Genomic DNA, 14650 nt, shown 5'->3' with positions numbered 1-14650 from the left:
AGATTTTTTCTTTTTTTTTCTTTTTTTTTCTTTTTTTCTTTTTTTTTTTTTTTAAATTTTTTATGGACTAGTTAAGTTTTACGAACCTGCTGCCTGAGAATTTAAAACAAAATCAAATTATGGCCATTTTATCCCCAAGAAGGAGTTGTCTGACAGGACTATAACAAGCTCTCATTAAATTCCATACTAAATTGCATTGAAACCAACCAGTGTTCTCTCCAGGTGATACTTCCAGTGCAATGGGAATATCTCTTCCAAAAGTGCTTTTCTTTTCTTTTTTGGGTGTGCTCTATAGGAAATGATCAAAGTAAGATATCCAGCAGATATTTTACCCTATCTCGCTTTTATCTTGTCATATGTTCTGGATGAAAATGGAAAAATAGGAATTTTGTATTTTAATTGAAGACTCCATCAGTCAACTGTACAACTGGAAATCTTGCCAGATACTCGTCTCCAAAACATCAGTTAATTTGCAGGCCTACTTTTCAGATTGATTTTATTAGCAGCTGATTAAACTGGTTCTGGTTCTTGATTTAGGCAGTGAGATTGCTGGGTGTGAGGACCCACCCTTGAGGGGAAGGGTCATCACACTGGGTACTTTTGTGGGGTTACAGGAGCTGTTGGGAGAAGGAAGCAGCTCTCGTGCCTCCAATTTTGCTATTACATGCAAATTTGAGTTGCATTGCCTTTACTACTGAAGAAAGTAATTAGGTTATTAGATCTGATGATTATTTACAACCTTGGTATAGTCTAAAAGCCATAAAATTTACACAATGTTAGTATTTTTAGAGTTTGTCATACTTTAATGTGTGAAATTCCTTTTTGATGGTTTTGTCTTTACTATGAAGTGCAAAAAAGAAAACATTTTTCTTGCTAGTCACTCTCATTTTCCTCCCTGTATATCTCAAAACTGTATTTTGTTTCTTAGCAAATGTATAAGGTGATCAATGTTACTGCTCTTAGGAATAACTGCTTTCCTTATGGAAAGAATTGAAAGTAACTATTCAGCAAAGCTTTATTTTGGAGAAGAACATTGGGATATTGTATTATATTTGTATTGATGTGAAAGACAAATCTCATTGACAGAGAAGAAAAAAAGTAGGAAATTGGAAAATAAATTCATCATGGAAAGAAAAAACTATACAGTGTAACTATTTATTCTTTTTCACCTCTAATGTAAATACCTGATGAAACCTTATTTTTCTGTGTACAGATCCTCTACAGACAAAGAAAGTAAGAAAGGTGCCCCCTGGTTTGCCTTCTTCTGTAAGTACTGCATTTTTTTACTTATAGTAAAAAAATTGGGCTCAGTTGGGCTCTCTCTCCTTGCCATACAAACAGATGCCTTAAGTTCAGCTCTTGGAAGGCTGTGTGCTGGACATGAACAGCTAGGCTGGGTAATTGGGAGTGGTTCTGCAGGACTAAATACACATTTGATGTGGAATTTTTAGATTTCATAGCAGTGATTTGTAGCTCGCTCATATGCTCCTACCCACTTGTCCCTGTCATTTGAATTCCTCTCTTGGGAAGAGAGCTGGGCCAGGAGCTGTCAAAGAAGATCTCCTGTACAGGTCTTTTGATGTTTAATTAGTCATTATGTTGCTGAACAGGAGGACAGACAGAGATTAATAGCTGAGAATCTTAGAAATTTACATTTGTAATAATCCCAGTGGAGCTGAAGACATTAAGATTCGGAGGACATGTACAGCTCAGCTTGCCTCAGTAGGACTGAGGTTATTAATATGCATAAATCACCGAGTCAGATGTTCATTGTGAAGCCCTGGTGGATTTTAAAGCCTTCATTAAGCCTTTCCTAACTTCAGCCTAGCATCAGGAAAGCTTTCAAGCAACTAGTTTGTTGATCCCTCTTTGCTTGAAAATTTATCCTTCGAGAATAAAGGGCTTTGATAAAAAAGGTTGGAAGGGTTTTGGTGGAAAAAATCATTAATGGCTGTGATAATCTAATGCTATAGGGGTGTTTTGTGGTATTAAATATGCTTTATTCTTAAAAGGAAGAAAATTGTTTATAAATGAATCTGCATTTAAAAATCCACGTGAAGTGAAAAATCCCCAGTGAAGTGAAGGACAGAATTATTTTTTCCCCTGCTCAGAACAAACAGGAGGGGAGGGGGAAGCTCCGCTGCCTTGCGGGATACATCTCTTTGTTGTGTAAATGGATGTTGGGCTTTTATTTGGCAGTACTTAACACATGGGCGCAGGTGCACTTGGATGAGTCATAACTCAAAGCCGGATAGGCTGAATAGAACACACTGCACAGGCAACCCTAATATAGTGGGAGCAAAATGGGGCTGATCTTTTTATTTTGTATTGAGCCTGAAGTATGGATGGTGTCTCCTAGTCCCTGCATCTCCCCTGTTCTCTCCTCCCTCTCTTTCCCTTCTCCTTCCCCTGCTCCCGATGGTACAGACAGAAACTGGGATCTGAAATCCTATATTAGCTGTACTTCCAGATGGAGCTGAGATAGTACAGATAGCCTGGGGCAGCTGTGCTCTGAACCTGCAGCCTACCTGGAAGCCAGGATTGCAGCTGCAGGCACTCTTAAAAGCTTTTGCTTGCATAAGCACTTGGGCCCCACTAGAGGCTGAATAGCTGCTTGATAAACAAAATGAACACAATGCCTCAAATCATTATTCCCGAGGCCAGGAATATTCTTCTTTCCCCCCTTAATTTTTTTTTTCCGGTTTTTTTTCCCCTTCAGCAGCAGCTAAAAATAGTTTGGCAATTTACATTTTAACAGTTGCGTGTTATGTAGGGTGGCTTTACAGTCTAGCAGATGATTTCTGCTAGATTAACAAAAATGTATTTAAAATGTCAGAGAAGCTAAAACACATAGCAGTGCAATTTTCATGTAATTTATTACTGTAATTCTAGGCAGTAATAAAGCTTGCACTACATGTTTAATATTTAGTAGCATCACCCAGGTAAAGAGATCATTTTGGAGAATGAAAGATTTCTCTCATTTCTCTTACAAGGTTTTAATTTTAACAAACAGCGTTTTTCAAATGGTTTTCATTTAATTCTTCTGTAAGAGTGGAGACAATAAAATGCAGAGAGATTTTATTTGTATTAACATTGTTCCAATCGGTGCAATTAAGTGCAGTTACTGTGAATAATCAATGATTGCGATGCTGCAGGTTTTAGGCACCGTTTCTCTGTGTTTCACTGCTGAATAGAGCCTTGAAGTGAAATGACATGTTACCCCCACCCCCCAAAAAAATTATGAGATACTACATGTTTGGAAGATAACACAAAACTAAATACCACTGAGCACATAAGATATTTAAATTGAGTAGATAATTATGTGTGTGTAGTCTTTATTTTAAATATATGTTGGAAGGAAATCAAATTTGTGGGAAAGACAAAAGTTGCTTTAGCTAGTAGATAGTGCACAGTAGTTTAATTAAAATATGAAAAGTCAAAGGAAAGATGTTAATTTTATTATACAAATCTGTATTTTTTAATTTTTCAGTTTCTGCAATACTGGTTTCTGCAGTGTGTTTGTTAGTGTAGGGCTACCATGTCAACGGATACTCAGCAGTAATTTAATTTCCTAGATAACTGTAATTTAATAACAATCTTTTAAGAAATAATGATTTTTTAAAAACAAACAACCCTTCCTCTAGTTTGTTTCTTTTTTCTCTTGGTTTTGTATGGTACTTTCTGAAATTACTTGTTTTGAGGTTTATCTTTTTACATGTATTCTTATCAGGGCCCAAAGTAAAAACAGATACAGAGAAAAGTGCTGGGGAATTGTTTAGATACTTTCTGAATGCAACTCGTTCCGAACTTGTCCTTTTACTGTAAAAATTACGTGTACCAGGCAAATGCATTTTTAAGTTTTTGTGTTGTAAGTTGCTAAGTGGTGACTCACTGCCCAAAACATTTTGAATGTTGACATGCAAGCAATTTTATTGAACTATAACTACTAAATTTAAAGCCTTGTGGGGAGGATAGGAACTAAAAAATCAGTGATTTTTTTTTTTTTTTTCAAACCAGGTCTGAGAGAACAGCAAGATTTTGATATGCTGTTTATATTATAGCAGTGAGTTACATGGTCTTCAGAGATTCAAAACTGTTATATTTCTGAGAATTTTTCTGATTGTAGGAGTTACCTGAACTAAGCCAGACACCAATAACATCGTGTGACTTGAAACCAGGTGTAATGGGGCTGGGGCAGGAAGAGCAGAGTGTCCGGGGTTCTGAAGAGCTGCTCTGTCTGCAGAGGGAGGAGACAGGCAGGGCTCACTCAGAAACACCCAGGGGTTGCCACCCAAAAATAGATGGGCTGTCAGCAGAAATGTACTATTTACATGTGGAGTCAGAAAATATTTCAGGCTAATTATTAGTACCACAATCAGTGACTCTCATGAGGTCATAATTTAAAAAAAGATAGTGTGAATATCTGTCATCATTCTTGTGCCATTTAATTAGTCTCATGTCAGAGAAATAACCTGAAATACATCATATCTCTTGATTTTTTGTTACAGGAGATGAGTTGTGACACACAGGCACAAATGTCTGCTTGTTTTCAGTGTAGTGCCATTTCTAACAAATATTTCAAATATTTTAGACTTTCCATAATACCTGAGATGATCAGTTAACATTAACCTTTAGATTGCATTTATGTAATAGGAGACTGTCAAATTAATATTTTCTGATACTGGTGATCTCTTTCTAAAGTCAAACTCATTATATTTTATGTTTTTCAATACATTTAAGACCATTTGGAGTTTGATTATAGGGGTTCCTCATATATCACCCTCTACAGTATGTGTATAGTCCGTGGGTGCTAATTTATTGCAATATTTATTTATGATGCAAAGATACAATAAACTTGGTTTGCATGCATAGAACTACCTCCCACTTAAGGCACTTTGCTTTTTAGTTTCCTGCTAGTCTTTTAAGACTGAGCTTCTAGAGATATTTTAAGACATGTCACATGAAGATACCGATGGTACCAGAAGAAAAATATCTCTAGAAGCACCCTTCTGTGCTCTCTCCTTCCTCTACTCCTCCCAAAGGGTAAAAGGAGATTATTTGAGATGGTGGAGTGGGAAGTATCTTCTTAATTATGATGTGGAACACAGTTTTTGAGAGATCAATGCCGAGATTATATTCAAAATAATATAATATTCATTAATGGAGTAGACTTTCTTTAGAGAGTCATTCTCAATATCACCAATTTCAATGTGTATTGAGGTGGCCTGGTGTAAAGCAACATCCTTGGAATACTTTTTTAATGAAGTCTGTGTCTCTGACTAAAACCTTTGGAGCATCCTGGGTCGATACTTTGTGTGATGTTGAACTGACTGATGATGTGCTTAACTGACTTTCTAGTGAGACTTTTTTGGTAAGATTTTTTTTCCACTGTCCACAAATGGTGCCCAAATGTAAAAAGCAGCATTTAGTCTGCTCAGATCTGTTCTGAATTGCCTTGTGCAGTCAAGTGATACATTCAACTGTCACTTGTCTTTAGTGTCTAAAGCTCTCTAAGACAGCAGTAACTTGCCTGACCCTTGCCTCTGATGCTGTGCTGTGTGTTAGAAGGCAATTTTAAATAACAAAAGAGAGTAAATAAATCCTTATGGATAATGCAACACAGAACTTGTAATTTTTTCCTCATGACTCAGTCTTCCACCTCTCCTTTTTGCTTGTTCTTTGGTCACTTGATTGAAGGATTAAGGTTTTTAGGGGCTTGCTCTATATTGCTTTTTAAGCACCACGTTCATCTATGACCCTAAAAAACCTGCAAACATGTAAAACATCCAACCCCTAAATTATGTTACAAACTAAGTAAAAGTGTTTGAGATTTTATGTTTATTAAGAAAAAGATCTGGTTTTCTGGTTAGGTTATTATAGGGGTTTTTTTCCAACGTGGCTTTTATTTGAAATCTGAAAACCACATTAGCCTCAGATTATAGCATCCCACCTGCTCTCTGCTCCATGAGAACATTTAGCTGTCATTAAACAACTAAGCAGTCCATTGCAAAGTCCTGCTGTGAGAGTTCAGATTGAGCTCTCACTGAATTAGGGTGAAGGTGCTTGAGTAACCCTCTCTTAACAGCTTTCTTAAAAATTGCCATTGGATCATTTTCCCAAACTGTCCTGTCATCTGACTGTGGTGAACTATTTTAAGGTTGCTTAGTTGAGAGATCTCAATAAAAATCCTGCATATACATGCATATATGTATGTATACATATGGCAAATTATTTTTCTCTTTGGATTTACTGGAGATAATTTTTTTAAAGTTTTCACAACGTATCAAAATGAGTGCATTAGATGCTCTTAGAGTGTAGATTTGCATAGAAGAACCTTAAATTTGTGCATAGTTAGAAAAAGTTAACAAAAAAACCCCCAAACATGACTGAATTACAGCTCATGTAATATAGACAGAAGTTATATGGAATTTCTGCAACTTCTGCTTTACCTGAAAGATGAATGTGTGCATTGCCACAAATTGGTGTGGTGTTTTATAATGATAGATAAGGATACAAGCTTTTTTGAAAACTATTTCTTAGTATCTTTTGCTTGATAATACTTGTGGCTTTGGTGGGAAGAGTTTCTAATCCCTGAAGTCAGCTAGGAAAGCAGTGAGGAACGTTGTGTTGCTGGACTTTGATGTGCTGTTGGAGTGAGTGGTTTCCCTTCGGTTGCTTGCTCAGCCCGAATCGGGGCAGGTGTCTTTGCCTGGGAGCTGGCCATCAGTCAGGATGGGCAATGCAAACACAAAACAAATGCTTTTTTAACAGCACGGTACTGAAATGAAAGCACTGCGTGGTCTTTGAATGAAATTTCAGATGTAGATGTGTCTTTACACAACGAAGATAAAAAATTGAATTAAATTACGTCCTGTTTTAGTGCCTCAGAGTTTCATGTGATGTCAGGACTTATAAAGCAAGCAAGTTGTTCAGTGTTGGAGAGTTAGTTATGGGATTTCATTCCGTTTGCAGGGCTAGCTAGGATTAGTTTGCTAGTGCCTTTTTCTTTCTGTAAGGTAACAGCAGATTCCTCACTGTGGATGACAAGGATTGCCCGTTGGGCTTTGGATAGCTCTGGGCTTCATTTGCAGAGCAATTCTGCCAAGCAGCAAGCTGGAGCACAGCGGAGAGGGAGCGATGCGAGCAGATCTAGCCGAGACACAGCTCCCTGCCCGCGTTTTGCCTCGCAGTCTCTCCGGGCTGCTCCGACTCCGAATTCCCGAGTCAATGGAGGGAGGGGTGGGATGTGCCGGGCCGGGCGCTCGTTGTGCCGCTGGGGCCCCCTGCAGGCCGACGGCACAACTGCAGGGCCCGCGGAAAACACGGAATTGGGACGGGAAATCCCAACTCCCGGGGCTGGGGCTGGGCCGGCAGAGGGACCCCGCAGGCGCTCCTCAGTTGTTCGCGTAAGTTTTCATGGCCACGTTGCGTTGATGAGAAGAGATCTGTAATTCAGGTGTTTTTTCTGCGAGTTTCGGTAACAGCCTTGCTAATTAATTTTAAAAATCCTTATAAGGTCATTACAAGTTTTTAGGTTGGGTAGGTTTTTAGTACAGTTTGGGGTGATGATTATCTGGCTTCTGATAGAATAATTTATTGCCTCGGGATAGTAAACATGTTTGTTTACTTTTAAATGCAGATATGGGTATTTAAGGCCTTCATATCAAGCTTTCAAACCGTAAGACTTCATATTTTCAGAAAATGTATAGAGCTTTCTGAATTTGAGCAATAACATATCAAAGTTGTATCTGAAAGATTTTGAAACAAGTTGTAAAACTTCCTCAGATAAATTATTTTGTGTTTGATTCTGAAGAATGTGATATACATCACTCTTTTCCTCATTCTTTCTATTCTAGGAAAATATTTATATAATAAGTTAAATATCTCCTATAACATTGGATAAATTCAGTTTTAACATTGAATTAATTCAATATTATTTGCAAAACTATTGAAACAGAAAGGTCCTAGCTCTAGTTTCCAATTAAAAATAACAATTACTTTTTACCCATACCTGCCATAGGTAACTGGTGTTTTTGCAGCAAAAAAAGAGCCCCAACCAACAATAAAACCTCCAACAACCATCCCCCAACCCATATAGTCATATGGCTAGGTAAAAGTAGTGGATAGCAATTAATATCAATTTCATTAGTATTTGCTGTCCATATTCTGTCCCTTTAGACTGTTCCTTTTTCTCTGATTATAGTAACATGGATGTTAAATATGTTAAAGGGATGTTAAAGGGCAGTTAAAGACAAGCCCTTTAAAAAGGAAAACCACCAAACTATTTTTGCTCTTGCATAGATGAGTAAATTCATTTGCTTAATACATTTTCCTTTGGATATTGGGAGAGGGGGTTGCCTATCAAATTTAACCCACTGGGTTATTTTAAATTGCCTTCCACGCAGTTCATCTGCTCTGTCTCTGCTGAACAGCGTGCTCAGTGGTTTGTTAACACAGAAGGATATCCTTCCAGGATTTTAAATTAAATAACTTTTACTTAACTGATGAATTACATAGAGGACAGTATAATAAGCATTGTGTTTTCCCCTGAAAACACCAGGTTTGTTTCTTAAGGCTTGAAATCTTTTCTATTCTAACAGCTACATCATGTTCAGTGCATCCTTCAGCAAAGGTCCTAACTCTGGCTTTGCTATTATTAATCATCATAAATATTTATCTTTAATATAAGTTATATTGATATACCTAAGATGTGTTAAAATTGTTGGGTTTTTTTCCTCTGGATTGGTGCTAGACAAGTAGCTCAAAATGACTTTGTATACTTGAGTCAGCAACAGGTTGTTTTGTATCAGTTGGGCTCTGTCTCTTCTGTGCAGGTTTCAGTTTTCTTAGAACTGATAAGAACTTAATCACTTGTGAAACTTCTGTGCCTTTGTCAAGTGTGGCTGAAACTGATAATAAGTCCCAACCTTGGACAGTGTGGGGAGGAAAGGAGAGACTTCTAGGGCAGTTCTTTATTGCCAAAGATAGAAGGTTAGCCTAACCCCTAAGAAATTAATGGAGATTGGTAAGGACAAAAGAACTAGTTTCTCCATCAAAAGCAGGCTTGGGCTCTCACCACATTACTGGGTTTCTTTCAATGAGATTGAAGCCAATTCTCCTCAAGGAGATACTTGATACTTGGGTTTACACATCCCAGTTGCTTTTGTTGGTCGAAAAGGAGCTTTAATTTCCAGTTGCACATAATTAAAAAAATATTGGTTCTTGTTGTGTTAGAATAGACCCATTTAAAATAATAAAACTGGGATAAAAAGCATTAACCTTTCTAAAGCATTTTTATGTATCAGTTTTGTGAAATATGTTTGACTGGAGGATGGCTCTCATCTGTTGAGACAGTTACATAACTGTCTTTCATATGGTATAACATTCAGTGATCTGAGAAATTATGTTTATTTTTTTATAAATTCAAATGCTGAATTGCATATGCTCTATTGTGTATTTGCTTTGTGGCTCTGACAAGATGAACAACAATGTATTTCACATAAGTTTGTTTTCAGGGAGAACATGTGGTTCATTCACAAAATCTCTTAGTGTTAAAATCATCTTGGAGAATATTCTCTTACAGGTAGCTTGGTTTATTTTTAGGTCAGTATTTCACTCTACATCAGCTTTCATAATCTCTTTACATACTTTAGGAACAGGCAGTTTATTGTTTTTGACACACGGTACAGGGTCATGAGTGGAAACAATTCGGGCTACAAAGTGCATGTCAGTTCAGTGCTCCTCTGCTGATGGCATGTCTGTCTGAAATCAAGTTTAAAAAATTGGCCCTGTCTCCAGCTGACTTGTTTTGTCAGGCTGAGTCATAAGATTAACCCTTGACTTGTCACCAAGGAAAAATGGAGTAAACAACTGTAGCCTGTACAGTATCGCTGATCCAGCCATGATTCATTTCACTGTAACACGATTCTCTTAAGAAAACAAATTTTGGAGCAGCTGTTCCTTGGCTTAGATGAGGATTAGAAAAATTGCGACCACAAAACAGAAACTGGCTTTGGACTTCATGAGCTTTTAGAATAGTTATCTGGAAACACAGTTACTGGTAACAACATCACATTTTTTTGAGCAGTCTTTCAAATTCTTCCATTTTAGGTTCATTTTTTATCTATTCTGGTGAAAGTAAACTTCTGTGGGTTAAAGTTGGATATGCTGGATGGAATTATGGTCTGATCCTGTAAGGTGAATTGATGTAGCAAATGTCCTGTGAGAAACAATATTTTCATACTGAACATGTAGACCAGATACAGTGATAGATTTCAAGTACTGTACACTAAGATTTTATTCCCAGTGATGTAACTGAGGGTAGGACAAATAATTTCCTTTTCGGTAAAATGCAATTGTTATCCTTTTGATTTGTGGGGAAGTAACTCAGGAGCAAATTCATTTAGTGACTCATTACAGAGGGACCAGTTTGTCTACACACAGACGTTTGCAGCGGTGTTACTTAGTTTTATTGATCATATTGTTGCCTTTGTCTTACCTATGTGATGATGAACAAGGGCAATGATTTTCTTCTACTGATAAATGTTAATAGTGTTAGTAAATATTAGTAGTTAATATTACCTATATATTTTTGTTCCAATTGCTGTGTACAAGCATAGGGCTGCTGTATGCAGAGATGACCCCTCCCAGTGCTACACAGTCAAGTCAGGTTTTTGTGCTCTCTTTTTTTAACATTTTTCCAATTGCTTGTATACAGGTGGATAATGGTTATTATTTGAGAGGGGGTTTGAACATGGTCTTCATCTCTAATACAACTACTTTGAAAATTGGGCCTGGGTGCATGGAGGTGCAGTAGCAATTACAACTATGTTGATGATAGTCTGTACTCCAGTTACCCTGGAAGTATTTTTAATGATTTAGAAGTTTGCATACTAAAATTATGTATATATATTTTTTTTTAAGGGTTCTTCTGCTTCTTCAAGTGTAAGCTGAAAGAGCCTTTTCCGGTGTCTAGGGTTTTTCCTAAGTTGTACATTAGTCTGAGGTAGTAATTTTAGTCTAGTGTGCTGTAAGAAGTAGCACATGCAAAGATCTGAAGATCTTGTAGCATATCTTGGCTGTAGAGTCCTGAACATTAGTGAGAAGCTTTAAGGAATGGCATTGTTAGCTGCAAATCAGAGCTTCTTACGGACTCTCTGGGGACTGAAATGGGTCTTTGTGGTCCCTAGGGAAGAAGGAAGCCGCCAGTCACTCTGCAGGCCTGGCAATTTAATAGTCTGAAGTATAGTGATGTTCATTTTTGCAGCTGCTGCTGCTACGCCTTTTGTATTGGAGAAGAGTTCGGTTCAGATATCATTAGCTTTGCTGCATAGTTAAATAGTTCTGGATGCATAGTTTGACTTGCAGTAAAAATGCAAGTGTTCTTCAGCAGATGGAAACTTCAGGATGTATTTGCCAACATACTCTGAGCACAGTAGTCTCCTAATTGACTGGAAGAGTTCACTGAAAAAGCATTTGAAGCTGGAGAAGTGAACATTTTTTTGTCAGTGTGTGTATATCCTGTGTATTTATAGACACTACAGTAGTTATGTTCTGAGATAATAGATGTTGTACAGAGATTTTTATCGGATGATAGTATTAGACTGCAGTCAGTTTGTCACCCCTGTGGATCTTTTATGTTTGGAATAAACATGTTTCAGTGACACACAAGGTGCTTGACAGAATGAACCAAACTTCTGCAACTTGCTTTCTTTCCCTGTAAATGGCTGAATTGAACTTTACCCATTTTTGTCCTTATCCTGAAGTATTTTCCTGCTTTTGTAAGAAGGAAGGCAGGGAGAATTCACAGCATTGGCAGTCGACACAGTGAGAGGTGGAGAAACGTGGCTGTGCTTTAACCTTTTTTTTCCTGGATTGAAATGAGTAGCTGACTTACCAGAAGCTCAGTTTAACAACCAGCTGCGTTCACTTGTAGAAAATAAAAAAAATGTATGCCTCATTAAGAGTTAATGTTAGTTAATGCCACTGCTCACTGAAGAAAGCAAAAAAAGACCTACCAGGCATTGATAGTGTGCAAATATTGAGGGATCTTTATGCTGGAAGTTGCAATCTGGTTTTGTGATGTGCCAAAGTTGTTGGGGAGATCCCCTCCATTTCTTGTATGGGCACCTATACGTGCTTTATTCAGACAAAAAGGTATTATACAACATAAAGGGAGCCTGGACTTGTGTTTCCAAGAGAACGCTCGTGCTTTGTATATACCCCATCTTAAGGAAGGATTTTAGATGATTCCATGAAGTGAAAATATTTACACGACATACATTTTCTTTTTAAGTCAAGCACCTCGTGTAGGTGCCGTCTGTGTCTGGGTCACTCCGTGTCCCGGGCTGCCCTGCCCGGAGGGCCCCGGGAGCGCTGGGTGCTCGGGCTCTCCCCTGGGACTCGCTCCCAGCAGCTCCCCGTGGCTCTGGGAAGCGTTTGCCAAAGTTGGAAGCAACTTCAGGCAGAGCCAGATGGCCGTGTGGCTGGAGCCGCATCGAGCAGCGCCTGCACGGCCACAAGCGCTCTAATTTAATTAAAACAAAAAGCAGACGATTCCCCCGCCCGGGACGTGCCCATGTGCGGGTTCCGCCGTGTGCTGGGTGCGTGTGCCGAGCTCTCGGAGCCCGCGGGCCGGGGCGCGGCCCCTCCCCGGGCCGGGGCCGGAGCGCGGAGCGGGGGCTGCCGCGCCCCCCGCCCGCCCAACCCCCGCGCCGGCCGGAGATGGTTCAGTCCTGCTTTGCATAAGCCGCCTTTGAGCGCTCCATGTGCGCGGGCGGCGGGTGGAGGCCGTGGGGAGCGGGAGGCGGCGCGCTCGGCCCGGCCCGCGCCATGTACTGCGCGTACCCCGTGCCCGGCGTGGGCAGCAGCTCCCTCATGTACTACTACAACGGCAAGACGGTGAGGGGCGGCCGCCTTTGTCCGGGCACACGTTCGGGGTGGCCGCGCTGGGGCCGCAGCTCCCCGGGGGCGCTGCCGGGGCCGGGGCCGTGAGGGGCCGTCAGGGGAAGGGGCTGCGCGGGGAGCGGGGCTCGGGGGCTGCTTTGTGTGCCGGGGGACGGCGGCGCTGCGAGAACCGCCGAGCCCGGCGAAGTTTGTGTTCCTGCGTGCCCGCGGCTTCTCCTTGGGCTGGGTTGTGTTGGGTTGGTGTATTTATTTTTTTGGTTTGTTTTAGACGTGTCCCCTCCCCGGGGGCTGCGGAGCAGCCTTTTCCCAGCGCTCCGAGCACGGGCATCGCCCCGGCCGCCAACGCTACCCTGCCCGACGATCGCGGGGGGAATTCGGCATAATCAAATGTTCCTGCAACACCAGAGGGGCAAAAAAAATACAGATTGGCAGATTTTTTTTTTTTGCTCATTTTTTTTTTTTTAATTTTTTTCCCAATATCCACTCTGCGTTTTAACTTTCTGGGAGTGGAACGGCGTATGTTTCTGTTCTGTGGTTGTTGACACTTAGCATTTTTAAACTCGCAGGACGCACCGGTTCTGGTTTTTTTGGTGTTAAAAATTAGCATGCGATGGTACATGTAACACGGTGTTTTTCTTCCAGTCTGTTTATGTGGTTTTGGCTTTCTTCTGTTATAAAAATAGCTTTAAGTAGGAAAAGGGGAGATGCTGATACTGATCTTTTTCTGTGGGTTTTGTTTTGTTTTGTTTCTTTACTGCAGGTCCTCCTCCCGTGGGCCTGTGTGAGTTTTGCTTTCATTAGTAAACTTTTTTTTGCCAAGATTTTTGTTCAATAGTAATTAAATTATGGATCTTTATATTCGTTAACGGCACTGTGTATGAGCTTCTTGAATTACAGAAAAGACACTGGAGGAGAGGTTGGGGAATCAGTAAAATCTCTTGGTCTCTATTTCATTTCCTTTGGTATAAATGCCAGCTGTCTTTCAAATATGAAATGATTTTTCTTTCATGTCTGCGCCTAAGCTAAAACAATCTGTTTGAAGTTTTATGTGAAGATATATATAAGACTTAAGTAAAATTAACTATACAATACCCCTGAAGCAAAGGGAATATAACTTGCATGGAGTTTTGATTTTATTCTTTCTAGAGCACAGATCACTCTATTACAACATTTCTCTTTGTTCTTGTAGCAGGAAAAAAGGCTTTGATCTTATTAAGTATTTCCAGGCATATAGTAGATGGAAGTGCTGGTACCGTAGGAGGGCATGGCTTGAAAATTGATAGCATGTGCCTGTTATGGGTCAGAGGTGACCTTTATGAGCTTGAAGAGTTAGTAAATAGATGACAAATCATATGATCATCCTATATCATGTTGCCCAAAGTTTTATTTAATTTTAAAAAAATAATCTTAGTAACCTTTAGCACTTTCTCTCTTAGGAATAAGTTGGCCTAAATTACTAATTTATATATACATAAGGAGGTTCTGTGAAGTTGGGGCTTGGTTTTTGTGTTACAGTTTTTGAAGCACACACTCTTGGTGTGTCTGCCAAATCTTTGTATGAACCTTTCTTTAATGAGAGAACAGTACATACCCTAATTTTGATGTCTTACTGCTTTTTCTTGTATTGTTTGGTAAGTTAGTATTTAGTAGTATGAACCTCATTGTTCAAGTTGGAGATTGCTGTTTAGATCACATTAGATTTTGGATGCTGACATTCCTTGATAACTGCTGATGTATATAAAAT

The 14650-nt window shown here is 39.4% G+C and overlaps 1 protein-coding gene across 10 annotated transcripts in view; it reads left to right on the top strand.

Annotated features, from left to right (window-relative positions):
* The window catches only part of TCF12 (transcription factor 12), a 161561-nt gene that overhangs the window by 108417 nt on the left and 38494 nt on the right, over positions 1–14650 (top strand). For 7 of the 10 annotated variants that reach the window (XM_050309897.1, XM_050309898.1, XM_050309896.1 and 4 more), the window contains exon 9: positions 1214–1266. In XM_050309897.1, the coding sequence (XP_050165854.1) occupies positions 1214–1266 (53 nt within the window). Of the gene's footprint in view, positions 1–1213; positions 1267–12738; positions 12901–14650 lie in introns of those variants that run through there. The other 3 variants (XM_050309901.1, XM_050309900.1, XM_050309902.1) reach the window with 2 other exon arrangements.

This window comes from Myiozetetes cayanensis, unplaced genomic scaffold, assembly GCF_022539395.1.
Source record: "Myiozetetes cayanensis isolate MyiCay16 unplaced genomic scaffold, myiCay2020 scf14, whole genome shotgun sequence".
NCBI classification, from domain to species: Eukaryota; Metazoa; Chordata; class Aves; order Passeriformes; family Tyrannidae; genus Myiozetetes; species Myiozetetes cayanensis.
Note: the sequence above shows the minus strand (reverse complement) of the source record. Positions and strands in the feature narration are given on the sequence as shown.